The 26,602-nt window shown below is 46.8% G+C and overlaps 1 protein-coding gene across 2 annotated transcripts in view; it reads right to left on the bottom strand.

Annotated features, from left to right (window-relative positions):
• The window catches only part of LOC144506669 (glucose-6-phosphate exchanger SLC37A1-like), a 109,737-nt gene that overhangs the window by 36,270 nt on the left and 46,865 nt on the right, over positions 1-26,602 (bottom strand). Inside the window, exons 8-12 of one of the 2 annotated variants that reach the window (XM_078233090.1) lie at positions 15,338-15,375; positions 13,118-13,189; positions 9,078-9,161; positions 6,882-7,031; positions 467-557 (exon numbers count right to left, since the gene is read on the bottom strand). In XM_078233090.1, the coding sequence (XP_078089216.1) occupies positions 467-557; positions 6,882-7,031; positions 9,078-9,161; positions 13,118-13,189; positions 15,338-15,375 (435 nt within the window). The remainder of the gene's footprint in view (positions 1-466; positions 558-6,881; positions 7,032-9,077; positions 9,162-13,117; positions 13,190-15,337; positions 15,376-26,602) is intronic. The other variant, XM_078233091.1, reaches the window with a different exon arrangement.

Genomic DNA, 26,602 nt, shown 5'->3' with positions numbered 1-26,602 from the left:
CTCCTTAGATTCCAAGGAAGTGCAGATTGGGTGGATTAGCCGTGATCAATACATGGGATTGTGGGGACAGGGCGAGGGTGTGGGCCTTGGTAAAATGCTTGGAGAATTGGTGCACTCGATGGGCTGAATGGCCCCCTTCTTAACTGCAGGGATTCTATGAATAGTTCTAAATATATGGCACACTGTCATACACCCTTTATAGTTCTAAATACATGGTACACCGTCATATACCCTTTATAGTTTTAAATACATGGTACACTATCATACACCCTTTATAAATACATGGTAGACTAAGTTACTGCTGCTGTTCTATCTGGGAAGGCGATGGCAATTCCAAACGGCATATCGCTCATTAATGCAAGAGCTGAACTTTCAGCATCAAAAACCACATCAGTGCATGCCTGTAAAACTCCAACACTAATCCAAGTCATTGCAACCAGCACTGGTTTATGACGTTGCTACTTACCTTTGTTGGCAAGGTACATTGGCAGCCAGAAAAGGAATGTGTAACTGACCAGTTTGGCAAAGAGCAGACACAAGGAAAACTCCACCACACCCTGCAAAACACAACCAAACAACTGATGACAGCAGCGTCCCAGCACAACAGGCCCAGCACAAACCCCCCACCCCTCCCAGCACCATCTTCGCTCTCCTCCCCCCACCCCCCCCCCCCACCCCCTGGATCATTTCTGCAAACTGAAGGAATACCACACATTCTCAGCCCATAACACACAAACAAATCACTTTAAATATTAACGAAGGCCTCCTCAGATGAGCAGAGGTGGTGTAAGAAAGGGGAGGGAAAAGTGGCATCCAAATAAATGCCTGCAGAACCATACCCCAGGAAAGAGTAACAGGGAGTTTAATAGGCATGATAAGGAGGAAGAGTCTCCATCTGCAGGAGGGTGAGTAATCAGAGGAGAGAAATTTCAGATAATTGGCTAAATGTCAGGTGGAGGGGAGCTGCAAGGAGGGAAATAATCAGCCCTTTTTTCACCAGTGCATTATAAAATCGGCACTGCCTGAAAGGCTGGTAGAACCTGATTGAAATGAGTGTTCCAATGGAATTTGATTTGATTTCAAAAGGAACAATTTACAGGGAAATAGGGAGAGGACAGAGGGTGGAATTATTGGATCGCTCTTTCAGAGTGCCAGTACAAATATAATGGGCCAAAAGGCCTCCTTCAGGATTTCTGAGTCTATGAGGAGGGAAGGGAGGGGACCAGATGGGAATCAGGGAAACTCTCCTCTCCATACTCAGCACAAAGGAAGATTGTGGTGGTTGGAGGTCAAACATCTCAGCCCCAGGACATCACTGCAGGAGTTCCTCAGGGTTAGTGTCCTAGGCCCAGCCATCTTCAGCTGCTTCATCAATGACCTTCCCTCAGAAGTGCAAAATGTTCAGCACCATTCGCGACTCCTGATACTGAAGCTGTCCATGTCCAAATGCAGCAAGATCTGGACAATATCCAGGCTTGGGCTGACAAGTGGCAAATAACATTCGCACCACATAAATGCCAGGCATTGACCATCTCCAACAAGAGAGAATCAAACCATCGCTCCTTGGCAATGCAACTCCAACACCTGGGAGTTTCCCTCCAAGCCACAATAAAAAGAATTGTAAAAAATTCTGATTTAAAGAACATAAGAACGAGGAGCAGGAATTGGCCATCTGGCCCCTCGAGCTGCTCCGCCATTCAAAAAGATCATGGCTGGGCGACACGGCGGCACAGTGGTTAGCACTGCTGCTTCACAGCTCCAGGGACCTGGGTTCGATTCCCGTCTCGGGTCACTGTCTGTGTGGAGTTTGCACATTCTCCTCGTGTCTGCGTGGGTTTCCTCCGGGTGCTCCGGTTTCCTCCCACACTCCAAAGATGTGCGGGTTAGGTTGATTGGCCATGCTAAAATTCCCCCTTAGTGTCCCGAGATGTGTAGGTTAGAGGGATTAGTGCGTAAATGTGGAGGGATATGGGGGTAGGGCCTGGGTGGGATTGTAGTCGGTGCATACTCGATGGGCCGAATGGCCTCTTTCTGCACTTGTAGGGTTTCTATGATCTTTTTGTGGACTCAGCTCCACTTACCCGCCCGCTCACCATAACCCTTAATTCCTTTACTGGTAGTACATTCCTGATTCCCACCACCAAGTGAAAAGATTTCCTCAAATTCGCTCTGAATCTCCCGCCCCTTACTCTAAAACTATTCCCCCTCCTGATTAACCCTTCAACTAAGAGGAACAGCTGCTTCCTACTCACCCTGTCCATATTCCTCATAATCTTGTACACCTCAATCATGTCCCTCCTCAGCCTTCCCTGCTCTAAAGAAATCAATCCAAGCCTACCTAGTCTACGTGACAGGCCCAATCTCCCCTTTTATTGGGTTGTAGTTCCATAGACACTTTGGCAAAGTACCGTCTTTTTTTGTTCGTTCATGGGATGAGGGTGTCACTGGCTAGGCCAGCATTTATTGCCCATCCCTAATTTCCCTTCAGAAGGTGTTGGTAGAACATAGAACATAGAAAGCCACAGCACAAACAGGCCCTTCGGCCCACAAGTTGCGCTGATCATATCCCTACCTCTAGGCCTATCTATAGCCCTCAATCCCATTAAATCCCATGTACTCATCCAGAAGTCTCTTAAAAGACCCCAACGAGTTTGCCTCCACCACCACCGACGTCAGCCGATTCCACTCACCCACCACCCTCTGAGTGAAAAACTTACCCCTGACATCTCCTCTGTACCTACCCCCCAGCACCTTAAACCTGTGTCCTCTCGTAGCAACCATTTCAGCCCTTGGAAATAGCCTCTGAGAGTCTACCCTATCCAGACCTCTCAACATCTTGTAAACCTCTATCAGGTCACCTCTCATCCTTCGTCTCTCCAGGGAGAAGAGACCAAGCTCCCTCAACCTATCCTCATAAGGCATGCCCCCCAATCCAGGCAACATCCTTGTAAATCTCCTCTGCACCCTTTCAATGGCTTCAACATCTTTCCTGTAATGAGGTGACCAGAACTGCGCGCAGTACTCCAAGTGGGGTCTAACCAGGGTCCTATAAAGCTGCAGCATTATCTCCCGACTCCTGAACTCAATCCCTCGATTAATGAAGGCTAGTACGCCGTACGCCTTCTTGACCGCATCCTCCACCTGCGAGGCCGATTTAAGAGTCCTATGGACCCGGACCCCAAGGTCCTTCTGATCCTCTACACTGCTAAGAATGGTACCCTTCATATTATACTGCTGCTTCATCCCATTGGATCTGCCAAAATGGATCACTACACACTTATCCGGGTTGAAGTCCATCTGCCACTTCTCCGCCCAGTCTTGCATTCTATCTATGTCTCGCTGCAACTTCTGACATCCCTCCAAACTATCCACAACACCACCTACCTTGGTGTCGTCAGCAAACTTACCAACCCATCCCTCCACTTCCTCATCCAGGTCATTTATGAAAATGACAAACAGCAAGGGTCCCAGAACAGATCCCTGGGGCACTCCACTGGTCACTGACCTCCATGCAGAGAAAGACCCCTCCACAGCCACTCTCTGCCTTCTGCAGGCAAGCCAGTTCTGGATCCACAAGGCAACAGCCCCTTGGATCCCATGCCCTCTCACTTTCTCAAGAAGTCTTGCATGGGGGACCTTATCGAACGCCTTGCTGAAGTCCATATAGACCACATCCACCGCTCTTCCTTCGTCAATGTGTTTGGTCACATTTTCAAAGAACTCAACCAGGCTCGTAAGGCACGACCTGCCCTTGACAAAGCCGTGCTGACTACTTTTGATCATACTAAACTTCTCTAGATGATCATAAATCCTGTCTCTCAGGATCCTCTCCATCAACTTACCAACCACTGAGGTTAGACTCACCGGTCGGTAATTTCCCGGGCTGTCCCTGTTCCCTTTCTTGAATATAGGGACCACATCTGCAATCCTCCAGAACCTCTCCCGTCTCCATCGACGATGCAAAGATCATCGCCAAAGGCTCCGCAATCTCCTCCCTCGCCTCCCACAGTAACCTGGGGTACATCCCATCCGGTCCCGGCGACTTACCAACCTTGATGCCATTCAATAGTTCCAACACATCCTCTTTCTTTATGTCCACATGCTCGATCCTTTCTGTCCACCGCAAACCAGCAGTACAACCACCCAGATCCCTTTCCACCGTGAATACCGAGGTAAAGTATTCATTAAGCACCTCCGCCATTTCTAACGGTTCCGCACAAACTTTTCCCCCTTCACCTTTTAAGGGTCCTATGCCTTCACATCTCATCCTTTTACTCTTGACATATTTGTAGAAAGCCTTGGGATTCTCCTTAATCTTACCCGCCAAGGTCTTCTCATGACCCCTTCTCGCTCTCCTAATTTCCTTCTTAAGCTCCTTCCTACATCCCGTATACTCCTCTAAATCCTTAACACCTCCTAGCTCTCTGAACCTTCTGTACGCCTCTCTTTTCTTATTCACCAGGTTCATCACAACCTTCGTGCACCACGGTTCCCGTACCCTACCAACACCCCCCTGTCTCATCGGAACGTTGTCATGCAGAGCTCCAGACAAACATTCCTTGAAAATCCTCCACTTTCCTTCGGTACTTTTCCCCAAGAATGCCTCCTTCCAATTTACCCGTCTAATTTCCTCCCTGATGACACTGTATTTCCCTTTACCCCAGAGAAACACTTTCCTAGCCTGCCTGATCCTATCTCTTTCCAATGCTATCGTGAAGGAGATAGAATTATGATCGCTATTGGTGTTGGTGAGCTGTCTTCATGAACCGCTGCAGTCCATGAGGTGTAGGTACGCCCACAGTGCTGTTAGGGAGGGAGTCCCAGGATTTTGACCCAGCGACAGTGAAGGAACGGTGCTATTTTTCCAAGTTAGGATGGTGAAGTGACTTGGAGAGAAATCTGCAGATGGCGATGTTTCCAGGTGCTGTCCTTCTAGATGGATTGGAAGGTGCTGCCTAAGGAACCTTGGTTCGGGCGGCACAGTGGTTAGCACTGCTGCCTCACAGCGCCAGGGACCCGGGTTGAATTCCTGGCTTGAGTCACTGTCTGTGCGGAGTCTGCACGTTCTCCCCGTGTCTGCGTGGGTTTCCTCCGGGTGCTCCGGTTTCCTCCCACAGTCCAAAACATGTGGTGGTTAGGTGCATTGGTCGTGCTAAATTCTCCCTCAGTGTACCTGGACAGACGCTGGAGTGTGGCGACCAGGAGATTTTCACAGTAATTTCATTGCAGTGTTAATGTAAGCCTATTTGTGATTAATAAATAAATGTTACTTTTGTTGAGCTGCTGCATTGCATCGTGTAGACGGTGTTGATAAAATCCCTGATGAGAAACAGTGAGCTGTATTTGAAGCAAATGGGAATGATGGATCTGGTTGGGGAATTGGCTGACTGGCAGGCGACAGGGATAATGGGCAGGTACTCCCATTGACAGTGTGCCCCACAAGGACCTGCGTCAGGATCTCAGCTATTCACTGTATTGATTAACAACTTGGATAATGGAATACAAAGACACATATTCAAATTTTCCCCGAACACAAAGACAGGTGGCTAGACTAGCGTGGCTAGACTAGCGTGGCTAGACTAGCGTGGCTAGACTAGCGTGGCTAGACTAGCGTGGCTAGACTAGCGTGGCTAGACTAGCGTGGCTAGACTAGCGTGGCTAGACTACTTGTCTAGCAGGTAGACAAGTTGTTAAAATATCAAACAGGTCCAGAAAATAATCAAAGTCTAAAAGGATTGCTGACCTTTGTATTTAGGAGTAGAATACAAGGGGGATGACATCATGTTTCAGTTACACAAAGCCCTAGTTAAACCACACCCACAGCACTGTCAGCAGCTCCAGACAAACACCACAGGAAGGATTAAAGCAAAACACTGCTCAATGTCAATAATGTTGGAAATCGGAAAGGAAAACAGAAAATGCTGGGAAAACTCAGCAGATCTGGCAGCATCTGTGGAGAGGAAAACAGAGTTAATGTTTCCGAGTTCTGAAGAAGAGCCATATTGGATGAGAAACATTAACTCTGTTTCCTTCTCACAGATGCTGCCAGACCTGCTGAGTTTTCCCAGTATTTGTTTCATCTTGGGAAGGATATACTGACTGGGAAGGGAGTGCAATGTAGATTTACCAGAATGAAAGCTGGACTCCACAGGTTTAAGCTACAAGAAAAGATTACATAAATGAGGATTGTATTCCCTGAAATTGAAACGGTAAAGGGGCGATTTAATCCAAATTTGAAAATATTAAAGGGAACAAGTTGGGTAAGGCAGAGGGAAATGATTTCTCCTGAGCCTAGGACTATGCAGATTAGTGGAAAAATGTGAAACTGATCATTCCAGTGTGAAATGAGGAAACATTTCTACACAATAGCTGATAGAAGTTTTTCTCCCACAAACAGCAACCGATGTTAGATCAAACTGTAAATGTTAAAACTAAGATCAATAGATTGCTGGTATTCAGGGACATGGAGTTCAGACAGAGATCAGCTCTGACCTCACTGATTGGCAGCAGGACAGATTCGAGGGGCTGAATGGTCTCCATCTGTTCCTATGAACTTGCAGGAGTGGAAGGGTGAAATTTGACAAATATAAACAGATGGTGTTACAATTAAAATACATCCCAAATTATAATTATGAAGCCTTTGAGTTCTCTGATATATGTGGAAAGTGAATTCTTTGCCTTTTCCAGAAGAATTAGAAGAACTTGGATCTGGAAAGGAGTTGGATTTCTGATCATTACATTGAGAGAGTTGCATTTCGAGTTGAGGTTTGTACCTCGAACACTGGGACAGTATCACAATGTCAGATCAATGAAGGAAAGCAATATTTCTAATCAGTTGCAGCCACCGTATGGAATGGCCCTGATTCTGGACAGATACTTACAGGGATTCTCAAGGCTGCAAAGAAGCCAATTGCTGATGGTGCATTTCTCCTCTCGGTGCTGACCACAACAACGTGACTGCTCAATAAACCACTGGACTTGGCCAAAATCCTATCATCACTGTCCTTCAAAAAGCATTCCTGTTCTGGATCCTGTGGTGATTTTTAAAATTAAATTGAAAGGAAGACATTATCAAAAGTTTCAAATTAAATAAAACTATGATTAATCCACATAAATTAACAGAAGGTGCCAGAAATATCAAGCAGATTCAGTGGGACCCATTGTGAGAAAGAGTCACCCAATCTCATCGCTTTCACTGTTGGCCCTTTGTAAGCTCAGCATTTTGCCTTTCTACTTCTGACCTCAGCAATTTCAAAAATGTGTCTGATCTCTGATCACTTTGTTACTTTAAGAACTGTGGAACTGAGCACATGCCTAGAGGGCAAGGCAGCATAACGTTAATGAACTCAACCAGCAACTCCATGCTCAGAGGTTCCAAACTACATCATGACAAACTGCAAAACTCCCTCGAAAAAAGGCAGTGTAATGACAGACACCAGACAGAAACTGACCACGGAGGCTGCACGATTCTCAACATCCTGCAGGGGACAAAGATACCACCACTGCCCGGTCTCCAATCCCTAAGTCGTGGCACATCCCCAAAGTACCCTGTCAATGATGTTGCCTAGGAACTGTACAAAGCAATAAGGTGAAGTCAGGTTCCGTATAGAAAACAACTGAGTTAGAAGCAAATGTTCAGTGAAAGGGTACAGAATGTCGCAGCAGCATGAACACCTGGTTACAGGTTTCACAAAATTCAGAGATAAATATTTGAGGCTATAAGATCTTCAGAAAGGACAGTGAAATTGTAATAGATACAATTGGAACTGGAAGGAAGGAAATGCGATTGGTCAGTGGAAATAGAGCAGACTGAAGAAAGAAATGTAAATTTCTAAACTGAATAAATCCATTGTGCCGCTGACCGTAGAGATGCAGGTTTGTGGATGGAGATGTTCTAAAGATGGATTTAAGAAAATTGCATAACCATAACAGTATCATTAAAATGAGGGATTGTAAGTTTAACAAGACTGGGAGAAGGAACATAACTCGTGTAGTGAAACCAATGAGTTTCTGGAACACATTTGAGACATTCTCCACAACAATAAGTTTCAGAGTCAGAAAGAGATACAACATGTAGCTGAGAGCGTGGTTAAACAAGCAGAAAGCATCCTGGACTTTATTAACAAGTGCATTGAGGACAAGAGCAAGGTAATTATGTTAAACATGCATAAAACACTGTTCAGCTGCTACTTTTTAAAAATTAATTTACGGGATGTGGGTGTCGCTGGCAAGGGCAGCATTTATTGCCCATCCCTTTAAAAGGTGGTGATGAGCTGTGTTCTTGAGCCACTGCAGTCCATCAGGTGTAGGTACACCCACAGTGCTGTTAGGGAGGCAGTTCCAGGATTTTGACCCAGCGACAGTGAAGGAATGGCGATATATTTCCAAGTCAGCATGGTGAATCGCTTGGGGAGGGGAATCGCCTGGTGGTGGTGCTCCCAGGAATCTGCTGCCTTTATCCTTCTAGATGGTAGTGGTCATTGGAAGGTGCTGCCCAAGCAGCCTTGGAGAATTCCTGCAGTGCATCTTGTAGATGGTACACAAGCGGCCATTATTTGTCGGTGGTGGAGGGAGTGAATATTTGTGGATGGGGTGCCAATCAAGCGGGGCTGCTTTAATTTTAGATTTATACTCTGCCCTTTCCTGTCAGGGTTTGCTTATCATTTTCCACATTAATATCTTTCTCTCTAGCCTCACCTGTACTCTTTAATTTACCATATCTTCCCAAATTTGATCCCTTGCCTCAACATATTCGACATAATTCAACGTAAATGAACCTTACTGATTTGAGGATTAAGTTGTAAGTAAGAACACCGATATTCTAATATAAGACTGAAGAGATAGTTGGCTATGGTTTGGGGAAATACAGTGTACCAGGGAGGGGTGTAGATTTCAGCCTGGAGCAGCCACACAGCAAGGAGTTTGTCCTGAATAAGACAAGAATTCAGGCAAACCTGCTTTCCTGCTTCATTTCGCACATTGCTTTGCAGGCTGAGCTGAGAAGATGAATGTCCAGAGTCAGCTCTGTACCTTGGCAGTAAGTTAATTAAATAAAAGGCCATTGCAATTTTACTTACCATAATTGAGTCACTTCGACTACTTTTATAAAGTTGGCAATTCTGTTTAAATCCATGCCATCCATTCAAACCCTTGGATGGTTTCTGTGAACAATCAAACACGAGGGGAAAAATTTATTGACCCAAGAATGCAGAATGTTCGATTGCCCACGATAGATACATTGCTCTCACTCACATTACTCACCATTCCTCCAGAGCCTCTCCTCTCCTGATCTCTGTAACCTCTTCCAGCCCGAAAACCCTCCAATTCCAGCCTCTTGTATTCCCAATTTATGTTGCCCCCGTTATTTGCCACCATTAACATCCGTGTCTTCAGATGTGGAGGCCCCGAACTCGAGAATTCCTTTTCTAAACCTCTCAATTTCTCTCCCGTTTCGGAATCGTTCTTAAAATCTCTCTCTTTAACCAAGCTTTGGGATATCTGTCCCAATATCTCCTTGTGGATTGCGTTATGAAAAGGCAGATGGTGATTGCCGGACTGCTCAAATCCCAAAGGGAAACTTGGACAAGCTATCACAACAATTTGAAAATTGTATTTTAATACAAGAAGATATCTACACTGAAGTTCCTACAAAACACATCTCCAAACTCCGTGGCCTGAGGCTCGGCTCCTCCCTCCGCGACTGGATCCTGAACTTCCTAACCCATAGACCACAATCAGTAAGGACAGGCAACAACACTTCCTCCACAATCATCCTCAACACCGGTGCCCCACAAGGCTGTGTTCTCAGCCCCCTACTATACTCCTTATAAACCTATGACTGTGCTGCCAAATTCCTCTCCAATTCAATTTTCAAGTTTGTTGATGGTACCACCATGGTGGGTTGGATCTCAAACAATGACGAGACAGATTAAAGAATGAGATAGAGAATCTGGTGAACTGGTGCAATGACAATAACCTCTCTCTCAATGTCAACAAAACGAAGGAGATGGTCATCGACATCAGGAAACGTAGTGGAGGACATGCCCCTGTCTACATCAACGGGGACTAAGTAGAAATGGTCGAGAGCTTCAAGTTTTCAGATGTCTGGATCACCAACAACCTGTCCTGGTTCCGCCATGCCTACACTATAGTTAAGAAAGTCCACCAATGCCTCTACTTTCTCAGAAGACTAAGGAAATTTGGTATGTCTACCACGACTCTCTCCAACATTTATAGATGCACCATAGAAAGCATTCTTTCTGGTTGTATCATGGCTTGGTATGGCTCCTGCTCTGCCCAAAACCACAAGAAACTACAAAAACTGCAAGAAAAAGGTTGCGAAAGAAGCCCAGTTAACCACGCAAACCAGCCTCCCATCCATTGACTCTGTCTATACTTCCCGCTGCCTTGGCAAAGCAGCCAGCATAATCAAGGACCCCACGCACCCCGGACATTCTCTCTTCCACCTTCTTCCATCAGGAAAAAGATACAAAAGTCTGAGGTCACGTACCAACCGACTCAAGAACAACTTCTTCCCTGCTGCTGTCAGATTTTGAATGGACCTATCTCGCATCAAGTTGATCTTTCTCTACACCCTAGCTATGACTGTAACACTACATTCTGCACTCTCTCCTTCCCTTCTCTATGAGCGGTATGCTTTGTCTGTATAGTGCACAAAATAGGCTTGGTGGGCTTTCTTAACTATAGTGTTGGCATGGCGGAACCAGGACAGGTTGTTGGTGATCTGGACACCTCGAAACTTGAAGCTCTCGATCCTTTCCACTTCGTCCCCATTGATGTAGACAGGGGCATGTTCTCCTTTACGCTTCCTGAAGTCGATGACAATCTCCTTCATTTTGCTGACATTGAGGGAGAGATTATTGTTGCCGCACCAGTTCACCAAATTCTCTATCTCATTCCTGTACTCTGTCTCGTCAATATCCTGGGAGAATCCAAAGTAACTGCGTAGGGAAGACAGCTGGGGCACTCCAGTTGGATCCTGTTTGATCACCTTGAGACTTCGAGAAAAAATTCTTTTTTTCCCCATAGGATTGTGCAGCTGCTTTAGGTGGGGAGTTGGGAAGGAGCAGTGGGTGGGATGAGAGGCAGATTGATGGGGTTCATGGGATGATATGATGTTCATCTATCCTTATATATTTTATATAAGATGAACAATGAGAATGGTAATTCTTTCCTCTGCTTTCGACTTCCCCTTCCAATTAATATTGGGAAGCAGTAACTGAGTCACCATAACGACAAGGTGGAAAAGAAACCGTCCACTGACAACTAATTACACATAAACTAGGTGCAATCCCAAGCAAGAGGTGAAAACACCTCATTTTTCCAACAGGCATTGTTTTGGGGTCTTATTAAAGAGGAGGCAATCCTCAGTGCTACTTGGCTAAATGAGTGCTTTGGAGTGGGTGAAAACAGGGAGAAGGAGAAGCTGAAAGACTGAGTGCGGAGCTCAGTCTCAGTCCAGGCAGGAGCACAGCACAGCACAACAAAGAGTCCTAACACACAGAGCGGCACGGTAGCACAGTGGTTAGCACTGCTGCTTCACAGCTCCAGGGACCTGGGTTCGATTCCCGGCTTGGGTCACTGTCTGTGTGGAGTTTGCACATTCTTCCTGTGTCTGCGTGGGTTTCCTCCGGGTGCTCCGGTTTCCTCCCACAGTCCAAAGATGTGCGGGTTAGGTTAATTGGCCACGCTAAATTTCCCCTTAGTGTCCCGGGATGCGTAGGTTAGAGGGATTAGCGGGTAAATATGTGGGGTCACGGGAATAGGGCCTGGGTGGGATTGTGGTCGGTGCAGACTCGATGGGCTGAATGGCCTCTTTCTGCACTGTAGGGTTTCTATGATTCTTCTATGATTCTAACACACAGAGTCCTAACACAGAGGGGAAGCAACTGTAATCATTATTAGATTATTGCTTGCAGTTGCTTGAAGGGGGAGAATAAAGAACAAAGAAAATTACAGCACAAGAATAGGCCCTTCGGCCCTCCAAGCCTGCACTGACCATGCTGCCCGACTGAACTAAAACCCCCTACCCTTCCGGGGACCATATCCCTCTATTCCCATCCTATTCATGTATTTGTCAAGACGCTCCTTAAAAGTCACTACCATATCCACTACTTCCCCCGGCAGTGAGTTCCAGGCACCCACCGCTCTCTGTGTAAAAAACTTGCCTCGTACATCTCCTTTAAACCTTGCCCCTCGCACCTTAAACCTGTGCCCCCTAGTAATTGACTCTTCCACCCTGGGAAAAAGCTTCTGACTATCCACTCTGTCCATGCCCCTCATAATCTTGTAGACTTCTATCAGGTCTCCCCTCAACCTCCGTCGCTCCAGTGGAAACAAACCAAGTTTCTCCAACCTCTCCTCATAGCTAATGCCCTCGATACCAGGCAACATCCTGGTAAATCTTTTCTGTACTCTCTCCAAAGCCTCCACATTCTTCTGGAAGTGTGGCGACCAGAATTGAACACTATATTCCAAGTGCGGCCTAACTAAAGTTCTATAAAGCTGCAACATGACTTGCCAATTTTTAAACTCAATATCCCGGCCGATGAAGGCAAACATGCCGTATGCCTTCTTGACTACCTTCTCCACCTGCATTGCCACTTTCAGTGACCTGTGCACCCAGATCCCTTTGCCTATCAATACTCCTAAGGGTTCTGCCATTTACTGTATATTTCCTATCCGTATTAGACCTTCCAAAATGTATTACCTCACATCTGTCCGGATCCTGGGAGGCGATGGCTTAGTGGTTATCACGAGACTATTAATCAGGAAACTGAGCTAATGTTCTGGGACCCAGGTTCCAATCCCACCACGGCAGATGGTGGAATTTGAATTCAATAAAAAATAGCTGGAATTAAGAACCATTGTCGATTGTCAGAAAAACCCATCTGGTTCACTAATGTCCTTTAGGGAAGGAAATCTGCCGTCCTTACTCGGTCTGGCCTACTTGTGACTCCAGAGCCACAGCAATGTGATTGACTCTCAACTGCCCTCAGAAATAGCTGAGCAAGCCACTGAGTGGCATTCCATCCCATCAATCACAGCACCCCCCCCCACTTTCCTTCCCCCACCCTCACAGTATAGATAGTCTTACTTTCGTTGTCTTCAGCTCTGAGGAAGGGTCATCCTGATTCGAAACATTGGCTCTATTCTCTCTCCACAGATTCTGTCAGTATAACATCAGTAGTAAAGAAATCACTCGAGAAAAATTCTAAGGAACAGAATAAGTCACCATTCGGAAAGGCAGGGATTGATCAGGGATAGTAGGCATGGATCTATTGATGGGAGATCCTGTCTAATTTAATTCAGTCTTCTGAAAAGGTAGGGCAGTTGATGTGGTTTATATGGACTTTGACAAGGTCACAGTAAATTTCACTGTAACTTCATTGCAGTGTTAATGTAAGCCTACTTGTGACACTAATGAATAAACTTTAGGTCCCACATGGAAGGCTGGTCCAAAAGATTAGAGTCCATGGGATCCAAGGCACGTTGGCAAATTGGACTATAACTCGGAGGCAAAGGGTGATGGTGGAAGGCTGCTTTTGTGATTGGAAGCCTGCGATCAGCAGTGTACCACAGGGACCGGTGCTGGGACCCTGACTGTTTGTTATTCACATTAACAACTTGGGTGTGAGGAAGTTTGCAGATGACACAAAATTGGTGGTATTGGTGATAGTGAGGAGGGTAGACTTACGCTACAGACCGATATTGATCAGCTGGGCAGAGCAACAGCAGATGGAATTTAATCCTGATAAGTGTGAGGTGATGCATTTTGGGAGGTCTAATGAGGATAGGATATACACAATGAACAGTAGGTTCCTAGTATTAGGAACAAAGGGACCTTGGTGTACAAGTCCATAGATCCCGGAGGTTGGCAGCACAGGTAGATAGGGCGGTGAAGAAGGCATACAGAATGCTTGCCCTTATTAGCGGGGCTTAGAAGATAGGAGCAGGGAGGTCCAGGTACAACTTCATAAAACATTGGTTAGGCCACAGGTGGAATATTGTGCGAGGTTCTGGTTGCCACACAATCGGAAGGACGTGATGGCACTGGAGAGGGTGCATAGAACATAGACATAGATATAGAAGAGGTGCAGAGGAGATTCACCTGATTGCTGCCTGGGATGGAAAGTTTCAGCTAAGAGGAGAGACTGGATAGGCTGGGTTTGTTTTCCCTGGAGCAGGGGAGGCTGAGGGGGATATCTGATAGAGGTATATGAAATGAGAGGCATGGATCGGGTAGATCGTAAGAATCTTTTGCCCTTACCAGAGGTGTCTAAGACCAGAAAGAAAAATGATCTTCCAACATTGGGGCGGCACAGTGGGATGGCACAGTGATTAGCACAGCTACCTCGCAGCGCCAGGGGTGGGTTCGATTCCTGGCTTGGGTCACTGTCTGTGGGGAGTCTACACGTTCTCCCCATGTCTGCGTGGGTTTCATAGAATCATAGAAATCATAGAAACCCTACAGTGCAGAAGGAGGCCATTCGGCCCATCGAGTCTGCACCGACCACAATCCCACCCAGGCCCTACCCCCACATATTTACCCGCTAATCCCTCTAACCTACGCATTTTAGGATTCTAAGGGGCAATTTTTAACCTGGCCAATCAACCCAACCCGCACATCTTTGGACTGTGGGAGGAAACCCACACAGACACGAGGAGAACGTGCAAACTCCACACAGACAGGGACCCGAGCCGGGAATCGAACCCAGGACCCTGGAGCTGTGAAGTAGCAGTGCTAACCACTGCGCTACCGTGCCGCCCTTCGGTCATCAGCAAATTTACTGATCCACCCTTCAGCCCCCTCCTCTAAGTCATTAATAAAAATCACAAAGAGCAGAGGACCAAGCACTGATCCCTGCGGCACTCCGCTAGCAACCTGCCTCCAATCCGAAAATTTTCCATCGACCACCACCCTCTGTCTTCGATCAGACAGCCAGTTACCTATCCAATCGGCCAACTTTCCCTCTATCCCACACCTCCTTACTTTCATCATAAGCCGACCATGGGGGACTTTATCAAACGCCTTACTAAAATCCATGTATATGACATCAACTGCCCTACCTTCATCAACACACTTAGTTACCTCCTCAAAAAATTCAATCAAATTTGTGAGGCACGACTTGCCCTTCACGAATCCGTGCTGACTATCCCAGATTAATCCGCATCTTTCTAAATGGTCGTAAATCCCATCCCTAAGGACCTTTTCCATCAATTTACCAACCTCCGAAGTAAGACTAACCGGTCTATAATTACCAGACTAACATTTTTACTTCTGACATCAAACATCCAATTTTCAAGGAGTACTCACCTGGACTCGGTTTAAAGTGCACTTTACATCCTGCGGATCTAAAGAAGTGAGAAAGGAGAAGTTAATACAAGAGGAGATAGGCTGGGAGATTCTTGTCGACATGACAACAGGCACTCAAAATGGTGGCCACTCATCATTTAATATAGTTACAATATTAAAATTGAAAAGTTAGAATATGTTGAGAACAACGTCCGGGCAGAGCAGCCACTCCCACGAGCCTTTCACAGGTTGCTGCTCAGACCAGAAGGATGACACATTCATTGCCTATTTGGGACACCGTTGATTCAGGTGCAAGAGGAACATGGGCATGTTGCAAAAGAATAAATCTAATGGGCAATTTCATTTAGAGTTCAAGAATGGTTGGAAACAAAATTGGAGAGGGAGCTTTACTCTGTATCTAACCCCGTGCTGTACCTGTCCTGGGAGTGTTTGATGGGGACAGTGTAGAGGGAGCTTTACTCTGTATCTAACCCCGTGCTGTCCCTGTCCTGGGAGTGTTTGATGGGGGACAGTGTAGAGGGAGCTTTACTCTGTATCTAACCCCGTGCTGTACCTGTCCTGGGAGTGTTTGATGGGACAGTGTCGAGGGAGCTTTACTCTGTATCTAACCCCGAGCTGTACCTGTCCTGGGATTGTTTGAAGGGCATGATGTGGAGATGCCGGCGTTGGACTGGGGTAAACACAGTAAGAAGTTTAACAACACCAGGTTAAAGTCCAACAGGTTTATTTGGTGTGGCTTTTGCTATCAAATAAACCTGTTGGACTTTAACCTGGTGTTGTTTGAAGGGGACAGTGTAGAGGGAACTTTACTTTGTATCTAACCCCGAGTGTTTGATGGGGACTGTGTAGAGGGAGCTTTACTCTGTATCTCACCCCGTGCTATACCTGTCCTGGGAGTGTTTGATGGGGACAGTGTAGAGGGAGCTTTACTCTGTATCTAACCCCGAGCTGTACCTGTCCTGGGATTGTTTGAAGGGCATGATGTGGAGATGCCAGCGTTGGACTGGGGTAAACACAGTAAGAAGTTTAACAACACCAGGTTAAAGTCCAACAGGTTTATTTGGTGTGGCTTTTGCTATCAAATAAACCTGTTGGACTTTAACCTGGTGTTGTTTGAAAGGGACAGTGTAGAGGGAACTTTACTTTGTATCTAACCCCGAGTGTTTGATGGGGACTGTGTCGAGGGAGCTTTACTCTGTATCTCACCCCGTGCTATACCTGTCCTGGGAGTGTTTGATGGGGACAGTGTAGAGGGAGCTTTACTCTGTATCTAACCCCGTGCTGTCCCTGTCCTGGGAGTGTTTGATGGGGACAGTGTAGAGGGAGCTTTACTCTGTATCTAACCCCGTGCTGTACCTGTCCTGGGAGTGTTTGTTGGGGACAGTGTAGAGGGAACTTTACTTTGTATCTAACCCCGTGCTGTACCTGTCCTGGGAGTGTTTGATGGGGACAGTGTAGAGGGAGCTTTACTCTGTATCTAACCCCATGCTGTACCTGTCCTGGGAGTGTTTGATGGGGACAGTGTAGAGGGAGCTTTACTCTGTATCTAACCCCGTGCTGTACCTGTCCTGGGAGTGTTTGATGGGGACAGTGTAGAGGGAGCTTTACTCTGTATCTAACCCCGTGCTGTACCTGTCCTGGGAGTGTTTGATGGGGACAGTGTAGAGGGAGCTTTACTCTATATCTAACCCTGTGTTGTACCTGTCCTGGGAGTGTTTGATGGGGACAGTGTAGAGGGAGCTTTACTCTGTATCTAACCCCGTGCTGTACCTGTCCTGGGAGTGTTTGATGGGGACAGTGTAGAGGGAGCTTTACTCTGTATCTAACCCCGTGCTGTACCTGTCCTGGGAGTGTTTGATGGGGACAGTGTAGAGGGAGCTTTACTCTGTATCCAACCCCGTGCTGTACCTGTCCTGGGAGTGTTTGATGGGGACAGTGCAGAGGGAGCTTTACTCTGTATCTAACCCCGTGCTGTACCTGTCCTGGGAGTGTTTGATGGGGACAGTGTAGAGGGAGCTTTACTCTGTATCTAACCCCGTGCTGTACCTGTCCTGGGAGTGTTTGATGGGGACAGTGTAGAGGGAGCTTTACTCTGTATCCAACCCCGTGCTGTACCTGTCCTGGGAGTGTTTGATGGGGACAGTGTAGAGGGAGCTTTACTCTGTATCTAACCCCGTGCTGTACCTGTCCTGGGGGTGTTTGATGGGGGACAGTGTAGAGGGAGCTTTACTCTGTATCTAACCCCGTGCTGTACCTGTCCTGGGAGTGTTTGATGGGGGACAGTGTAGAGGGAGCTTTACTCTGTATCTAACCCCGTGCTGTACCTGTCCTGGGAGTGTTTGATGGGGGCAGTGTAATGGGAAGTTTAGAAACTGAACTGTATTGTCCCTGCCTTGGGAACACACAGTTGTAATGCAAGTGGAAATGTTCCATTTGAAATGCAGTAAGAATGCATTATTCATGTTTGGGCACAGCTGGCATTGTCTGGTCATGCTGCAGTACGTATGTCATTTCTGACATTAAAGTGGACGGAGGTAATGTTTTCATGCCTGTTTGTCTGTAAAGAATGCATCTCAAACTACTGGACAGTTTTCAACAAGCAGATAAACCAATGCAAGTAAAAATTCATCGTTTCATATTCACTTCCCCCATGTCTAACACCCAGAAAGGTGCCTGTTTACTCCCCTCAACTACGGACGTTAAGCTAACCGGCCTGTAGTTACCCGCCTTTTGTCTATTTCCTTTTTTAAACAGCGGCGTAACATCAGCCGTTTTCCAATCCGCCCGCGCTACCCCAGAATCCAATGAATTTTGATAAATAACCACGAACGCATCCGCTATTACCTCCGACATTTCTTTCAATACCCTGGGATGCTTTCCATCCGGGCCCGGGGACTTGTCCACCTTCAGTCCCGTTAGTCTACCAAGCACTGCCTCCCTGGTAACATTAATTGTATTGAGTACCTCTCCTCCTACCAACCCTCTATCGTTAATATTCAGTAAACTATTTGTGTCTTCCACCGTGAAGACCGACACAAAAAACTTATTTAAAGTTTCAGCCATTTCCTCATTTCCCACTATTAAATCCCCCCTCTCGTCCTCCAAGGGTCCAACATTCACTCTTGCCACTCTATTCCTTTTTATATATTTATAAAAACTTTTACTATCATTTTTTATATTTAAAGTTAGCCGAGCTTCATAACCTATCTTTCCTTTCTTTATCGCTTTCTTAGTCGTTCTTTGTTGTTTCTTAAAGTTTTCCCAATCTTCCGATTCTCCACTATTTTTGGCCACTCTGTACGCATCGGTCTTTAATTTAATACTCTCCTAATTTCCTTCGTTATCCACGGCTGGTTATCCCTTTTCTTACAGTCCTTCTTTATCACCGGAATATATTGTTGCTGAGTACTGAAAAGGATCTCCTTAAAAATCCTCCACTGTTCCTCAGCTGTCCTACCTACCAGTCTGCTCTCCCAGTCCACCGTAGCCAATTCAGCCCTCATCCTATCGTACTTCCCTCTGTTCAAACAGAGGACACTGGTATGGGACCCTACTTTCTCCTCTTCCATTTGTACCAGAAATTTGACCATATTGTGATCACTTGACCCAAGAGGGTCCTTCACAAGAACATCCTTAATTCTACCTCCTCATTACACATAACCAGATCTAAGATAACTCGTTCCCTCGTCGGTTCTGTAACATACTGTTCAAGGTAACTATCCCGACAGCATTCCAAGAACTCTCCCGCCATCCCACCCCTTCCAACTTGAGTCAGCCAATCAATATGCAGGTTGAAGTCCCCCATGATTATTGCCGTTCCGTTTTTGCACGCATCCATTATTTGCTTGTTTATAGCCCTCCCCACCTCAACATTATTATTTGGGGGCCTATAGACCACGCCTACTAGTGTCTTTCTCCCCATACTATTCCTTATCTCCACCCACAACGATTCCACGTTTTGTTCCTTAGAGCCTATGTCATCCCTCACTACTACCCTGATATTATCTTTTATTAACAGAGCTACCCCATCACCTTTTCCTTCCTGTCTATTCTTCCTAAATGCTGATACCCCTGGATATTCATCTCCCAGTCCTGGTCTCCCTGCAGCCACGTTTCTGGAATGGCCACTAGATCATACCCATTAGTGCTGATTTGCACCATCAACTAACAAAGAACAAAGAACAGTACAGCACAGGAAACAGGCCCTTCGGCCCTCCAAGCCTGTGCCGCTCATTGGTCCAACTAGACCAATCGTTTGTATCCCTCCATTCCCAGGCTGCTCATGTGACTATCCAGTTAAGTCTTAAACGATGTCAGCGTGCCTGCCTCCACCACCCTACTTGGCAGCGCATTCCAGGCCCCCACCACCCTCTGTGTAAAAAACATCCCTCTGATGTCTGAGTTATACTTCGCCCCTCTCACCTTGAGCCCCTGACCCCTCGTGATCGTCACCTCCGACCTGGGAAAAAGCTTCCCACTGTTCACCCTATCTATACCCTTCATAATCTTGTATACCTCTATTAGATCTCCCCTCATTCTCCGTCTTTCCAAGGAGAACAACCCCAGTCTACCCAATCTCTCCTCATAGCTAAGACCCTCCATACCAGGCAACATCTTGGTAAACCTTCTCTGCACTCTCTCCAATGCCTCCACGTCCTTCTGGTAGTGCAGCGACCAGAACTGGACGCAGTACTCCAAATGTGGCCTAACCAGCGTTCTATACAGCTGCATCATCAAACTCCAGCTTTGATACTCTATACCCCGTCCTATAAAGGCAAGCATACCATATGCCTTCTTCACCACCTTCTCCACCTGTGTTGCTACCTTCAAGGATTTGTGGACTTGCACACCTTGGTCCCTCTGTGTTTCTATACTCCTGATGACTCTGCCATTTATTGTATAACTCCTCCTTACATTATTTCTTCCAAAATGCATCACTTCGCATTTATCCGGATTAAACGCCATCTGCCACCTCTCCGCCCAATTTTCCAGCCTATCTATATCCTGCTGTATTGCCCGACAATGCTCTTCGCTATCCGCAATTCCAGCCATCTTCGTGTCATCCGCAAACTTGCTGATTACACCAGTTACACCTTCTTCCAAATCATTTATATATATCACAAATAGCAGAGGTCCCAGTACAGAGCCCTGCAGAACACCTGGGCCTCTGACGGAAATCTTTGTCGCTTCTTTGGACACGGGTGAGGTCCCTGAGGATTGGAGGATAGCGAATGTGGTCCCGTTGTTTAAGAAGGGTAGCAGGGATAACCCAGGAAATTATAGGCCGGTGAGCTTGACGTCCGTGGTAGGGAAGTTGTTGGAGAGGATTCTTAGAGACAGGATGTATGTGCATTTAGAACGGAACAATCTCATTAGTGACAGACAGCATGGTTTTGTAAGAGGGAGGTCGTGCCTTACAGATTTGGTGGAGTTTTTTGAGGAAGTGACAAAAAAGGTTGATGAAGGAAGGGCCGTGGATGTCGTCTATATGGATTTCAGTAAGGCATTTGACAAAGTCCCACATGGCAGGTTGGTTAAGAAGGTTAAGGCTCATGGGATACAAGGAGAAGTGGCTCGATGGGTGGAGAACTGGCTTGGCCATAGGAGACAGAGGGTAGTGGTCGAAGGGTCTTTTTCCGGCTGGAGGTCTGTGACCAGTGGTGTTCCGCAGGGCTCTGTACTGGGACCTCTGCTATTTGTGATATATATAAATGATTTCGAAGAAGGTGTAACTGGTGTAATCAGCAAGTTTGCGGATGACACAAAGATGGCTGGAATTGCGGATAGCGAAGAGCATTGTCGGGCAATACAGCAGGATATAGATAGGCTGGAAAATTGGGCGGAGAGGTGGCAGATGGAATTTAATCCGGATAAATGCGAAGTGATGCATTTTGGAAGAAATAATGTAGGGAGGAGTTATGCAATAAATGGCAGAGTCATCAGGAGTATAGAAACACAGAGGGACCTAGGTGTGCAAGTCCACAAATCCTTGAAGGTAGCAACACAGGTGGAGAAGGTGGTGAAGAAGGCATATGGTATGCTTGCCTTTATAGGACGGGGTATAGAGTATAAAAGCTGGAGTCTGATGATGCAGCTGTATAGAACGCTGGTTAGGCCGCATTTGGAGTACTGCGTCCAGTTCTGGTCGCCGCACTACCAGAAGGACATGGAGGCATTGGAGAGAGTGCAGAGAAGGTTTACCAGGATGTTGCCTGGTATGGAGGGTCTTAGCTATGAGGAGAGATTGGGTAGACTGGGGTTGTTCTCCTTGGAAAGACGGAGAATGAGGGGAGATCTAATAGAGGTATACAAGATTATGAGGGGTATAGATAGGGTGAACAGTGGGAAGCTTTTTCCCAGGTCGGAGGTGACGATCACGAGGGGTCACGGGCTCAAGCTGAGAGGGGCGAAGTATAACTCAGACATCAGAGGGACGTTTTTTACACAGAGGGTGGTGGGGGCCTGGAATGCGCTGCCAAGTAGGGTGGTGGAGGCAGGCACGCTGACATCGTTTAAGACTTACCTGGATAGTCACATGAGCAGCCTGGGAATGGAGGGATACAAACGATTGGTCTAGTTGGACCAAGGAGCGGCACAGGCTTGGAGGGCCGAAGGGCCTGTTTCCTGTGCTGTACTGTACTGTTCTTTGTTCTAACACCACTAGTCACAGACCTCCAGCCGGAAAAAGACCCTTCGACCACTACCCTCTGTCTCCTATGGCCAAGCCAGTTCTCCACCCATCTAGCCACTTCTCCTTGTATCCCATGAGCCTTAACCTTCTTAACCAACCTGCCATGTGGGACTTTGTCAAATGCCTTACTGAAATCCATATAGACGACATCCACGGCCCTTCCTTCATCAACCGTTTTTGTCACTTCCTCAAAAAACTCCACCAAATTTGTAAGGCACGACCTCCCTCTTACAAAACCATGCTGTCTGTCACTAATGAGATTGTTTCGTTCTAAATGCACATACATCCTGTCTCTAAGAATCCTCTCCAACAACTTCCCTACCACGGACGTCAAGCTCACCGGCCTATAATTTCCTGGGTTATCCCTGCTACCCTTCTTAAACAACGGGACCACATTCGCTATCCTCCAATCCTCAGGACCTCACCCGTGTCCAAAGAAGCGACAAAGATTTCCGTCAGAGGCCCAGCAATTTCACCTCTCGTCTCCCTGAGCAGTCGAGGATAGATGCCATCAGGCCCTGGGGCTTTGTCAGTTTTAATGTTCCCTAAAAAACCTAACACTTCCTCTCTTGTAATGGAGATTTTCTCTAACGGGTCAACACCTCCCTCCGAGACACTCCCGGTTAACACGCCCCTCTCCTTCGTGAATACCGATGCAAAGTATTCATTTAGGATCTCCCCTATTCCCTTGGGTTCTAAGCATAATTCCCCTCCTTTGTCCCGGAGGTCCGATTTTCTCCCTGACAACTCTTTTGTTCCTAACGTATGAATAGAATGCCTTAGGATTCTCCTTAATCCTGCCTGCCAAGAACATCTCGTGACCTCTTTTTGCCCTTCTAACTCCCCGTTTGAGTTCTTTCCTACTCTCTCTGTATTCCTCCAGGGCTCCATCTGTTTTCAGTTGCCTGGACTTAACGTACGCCTCCCTTTTCATTTTAATCAGAACCTCAATTTCCCTGGTTATTCATGGCTCTCGAATCCTACCTTTCCTATCTTTCCTTTTTATAGGCACATGCCTATCCTGCAGCCTTATCAATAGTTCCTTAAAAGACTCCCACATGCCAGACGCGGACTTACCCTCGAACATCCTCTCCCAATCAACATCCACCAATTCCTGCCTAATCCGGCTATAGTCAGCCTTCCCCCAATTTAGCACCCTGCCCGTAGGACAGCACTCATCCTTGTCCATTACTATCCTAAAGTTAACAGAGTTGTGGTCACTATTTGCCACATGTTCCCCTACCGAAACTTTGACGACCTGACCGGGCTCATTTCCCAGAACTAGGTCCAGTATAGCCCCCTCTCTAGTCGGGCTATCTACATACTGTTCCAAAGAACCTTCCAGTACGCATTTTACAAATTCCTCCCCGTCCGGACCCCCAGCTCTAAGCAAAACTCCCAGCCAGGATATTTGCTCCCTTCCAGTTAAGGTGTAACCCATCCTTTCTGTACAGTTGCCATCCTGACTTGAAGATTTCCCAGTTATCTATGAATTTAAAACCCTCCCTCTTGCACCAGTCCTTTAGCCACGCGTTCAACTGTAGAATCTCCCTGTTCCGAGCCTCACTTGCACTAGACACCGGGAGCAGTCCAGAGATTAACTTTGTTCCGAATGCTTCTTGCATTCAGGCAAAGTGTCTTTATTCCAGCTTTTATCTGGACCCGATTTGATGAAACGCTATCAACCTCTCCCTCGCCCTCTACTCCTTTAACTACTTGAATGCCCTCATTCACTTGCACTCGCTCCCTCTCCTCTACCATTGATTTCGTAATTCCTCTTACCTCTGCACCCTCCCCCCCCATAAATTAGTTTAAAGCCCTATCTACAGCCCTAGTGATACGATTCGCTAGGACTCTGGTCCCAGCACGGTTCAAACGGAGACCATCCCATCTATACAGGTCCCATCTGCCCAAATACTGGTGCCAATGCCCCATGAATTCGAACCCATTCCTCCCACACCAATCCTTGAGCCATGCATTCATCTCCTTAATCCTATTAACCCTGCGCCAATTCGCGTGTGGCTCAGGCAGTAATCCAGAGATTACCACCTTGTTGGTTCTGCTTTTTAATTTGTTCCCTAGCTCTTCGTGCTCCCTCTGTAGATCCTTAGTTCCTGTTTTGTCTATGTCATTGGCACCTACATGGACCACGACAACTGGATTTTCACCCTCCCACTCCAAATTCCTCTGCAGCCCAGATGATACGTCCTGGACCCGAGCACCAGGCAGGCAACACAACCTACGGTATTGCTTATCCTGGTCACAGAGAACAGTGTCTATGCCCTTCACTATCCCCAATTACTACTACATTTCTCTGATTTCTCCGTTGCAGCAGCATCCTGCACCCTGGTACTGCCGACAGTTTGCTCGTCCTTCTCGCAGTCATTTTTCCCATCTACACTGGTGGCAAGAACCTCAAATCTGTTGCACAGATTTAAGGGCTGAGGTTCTTGGGACTTTACCTCCCGCAAACTACTTCCCTTCTTCCCCCCACTGCCCACCGCCTTCCCCCCACTGCCCGCTGCCTTCCCCCCACTGCCCGCCTTCTCCCCCCCCACTGCCCGCCTCACCCGCAGCCACTCCCTGTTGTCCCTGACCCCCAGCTAAGTTAGTCAGTCTAAGGGGCGTGACTTTCTCTTCATACACATTATCCAGATCGCTCTCCCCTTCCCTGATAAGCCTCAGTGTCTGTACCTCAGAGTCCAATTCATCTACCTTGAGCTGGAGATCCTCCAGCAACCAGCACTTACTGCAGACATGGTCCCTGGGGTCCACCTTGGGGTCCACTTGCTCCCACATCATGCAGAAACAGCACATTACATATCCCTCCATACCAATTTACCTTGTATAAGTTGGTGTAATTTAAAAGTGAAACCCTACCCTGCCTCTGCCTGTCCTCGCCGAAGCCCTGAGAGCCAAAGCCCTTACAGTTCACACTCTGCCCGCTCAAAAGTATGGCCTGCTTTTAAACCCTCCAAAAATCTTCCCAGGCTTCGCCTGGGCCTACTTCCTGTTTTGGAAAAAAAACCTTCCAATTATTAACACAAATTTAACTGAAAAATAAATAAATAAATCAAATGCAGAAACACACTCCCTTACCCTCAGCCTGTTCCTGTGGAACAATATACTCTATGCCATATGCCTTATTCACTACCTTCTCCACCTGTGACGTCACCTTCAGGGATCTGTGGACTTGCACACCCAGGTCCCTCTGCGTATCTCCACCCTTTATGGTTCTGCCATTTATTGTATAGCTCCCCCCTACGTTAGTTCTACCAAAATGCATCACTTTGCATTTATCTGGATTGAACTCCATCTGCCATTTCTTTGCCCAAATTTCCAGCCTATCTATATCCTTCTGTAGCCTCTGACAATGTTCCTCACTATCTGCAAGTCCAGCCATTTTCGTGTCGTCCGCAAACTTACTGATCACCCCAGTTACAGCTTCTTCCAGATCATTTATATAAATCACAAACAGCAGAGGTCCCAATACAGAGCCCTGCGGAACACCACTAGTCACAGGCATCCAGTCAGAAAAAGACCCTTCCACTACCACCCTCTGTCTTCTGTGACCAAGCCAGTTCTCCACCCATCTAGCCACCTCCCCCTTTATCCCATGAGATCCAACCTTTTGCACCAACCTACCATGAGGGACTTTGTCAAACGCTTTACTAAAGTCCATACAGACGACATCCACGGCCCTTCCCTCGTCAACCATTCTCGTCACTTCTTCAAATAACTCCACCAGGTTAGTGAGGCATGACCTCCCTCTCACAAAACCATGCTGACTATCGTTAATGAGTTTATTCCTTTCTAAATGCGCATACATCCTATCTCTAAGAATCCTCTCCAACAACTTCCCTACCACGGACGTCAAGCTCACCGGCCTATAATTTCCCGGGTTATCCTTCCTACCCTTCTTAAATAACGGGACCACATTAGCTATCCTCCAATCCTCTGGGACCTCACCTGTGTCCAGTGACGAGACAAAGATTTGGGTCAGAGGCCCAGCGATTTCATCTCTCGTCCCCCTGAGCAGCCTTGGATAGATTCCATCAGGCCCTGGGGATTTGTCAGTCTTTATATTCTCTAACAAACCTAACACTTCCTCCCTTGCAATGGAGATTTTCTCTAACGGGTCAACACTCTCCTCCGAGACACTCCCAGTCAACACATCCCTCTCCTTTGTGAATACCGACGCAAAGTATTCATTTCGGATACCTCAGTTATCTTTTTATCCTTGCAGCTGCCTTAATTATTTTCTAATAAGGCACCTTCAGCATAGCCATATCGGGTAGGGTTCTGGATTATTAATAGAGTAGACTAACAAGCAGAAGAATTTCATAGAATCCCTACGGTGCAGAAGGCGGCCATTCTGCACCAACTCTTTGGCAGAGCATCCCACCCAGGCCCTAGCCCATAACCCCCCACATTTACCCTGCTAATCCAACTATTTTGGGACACTAAGGGGCAATTTAGCATTGCCAATCCACCTAATCTGCACATCTTTGGATTGTGTAAGGAAACCAGAGCACCTGGAGGAGAACACGCAAACTCCAAACAGTCACCCAATG

This window comes from Mustelus asterias, chromosome 17 (assembly GCF_964213995.1).
Source record: "Mustelus asterias chromosome 17, sMusAst1.hap1.1, whole genome shotgun sequence".
Taxonomy (NCBI): Eukaryota; Metazoa; Chordata; class Chondrichthyes; order Carcharhiniformes; family Triakidae; genus Mustelus; species Mustelus asterias.
Note: the sequence above shows the minus strand (reverse complement) of the source record. Positions and strands in the feature narration are given on the sequence as shown.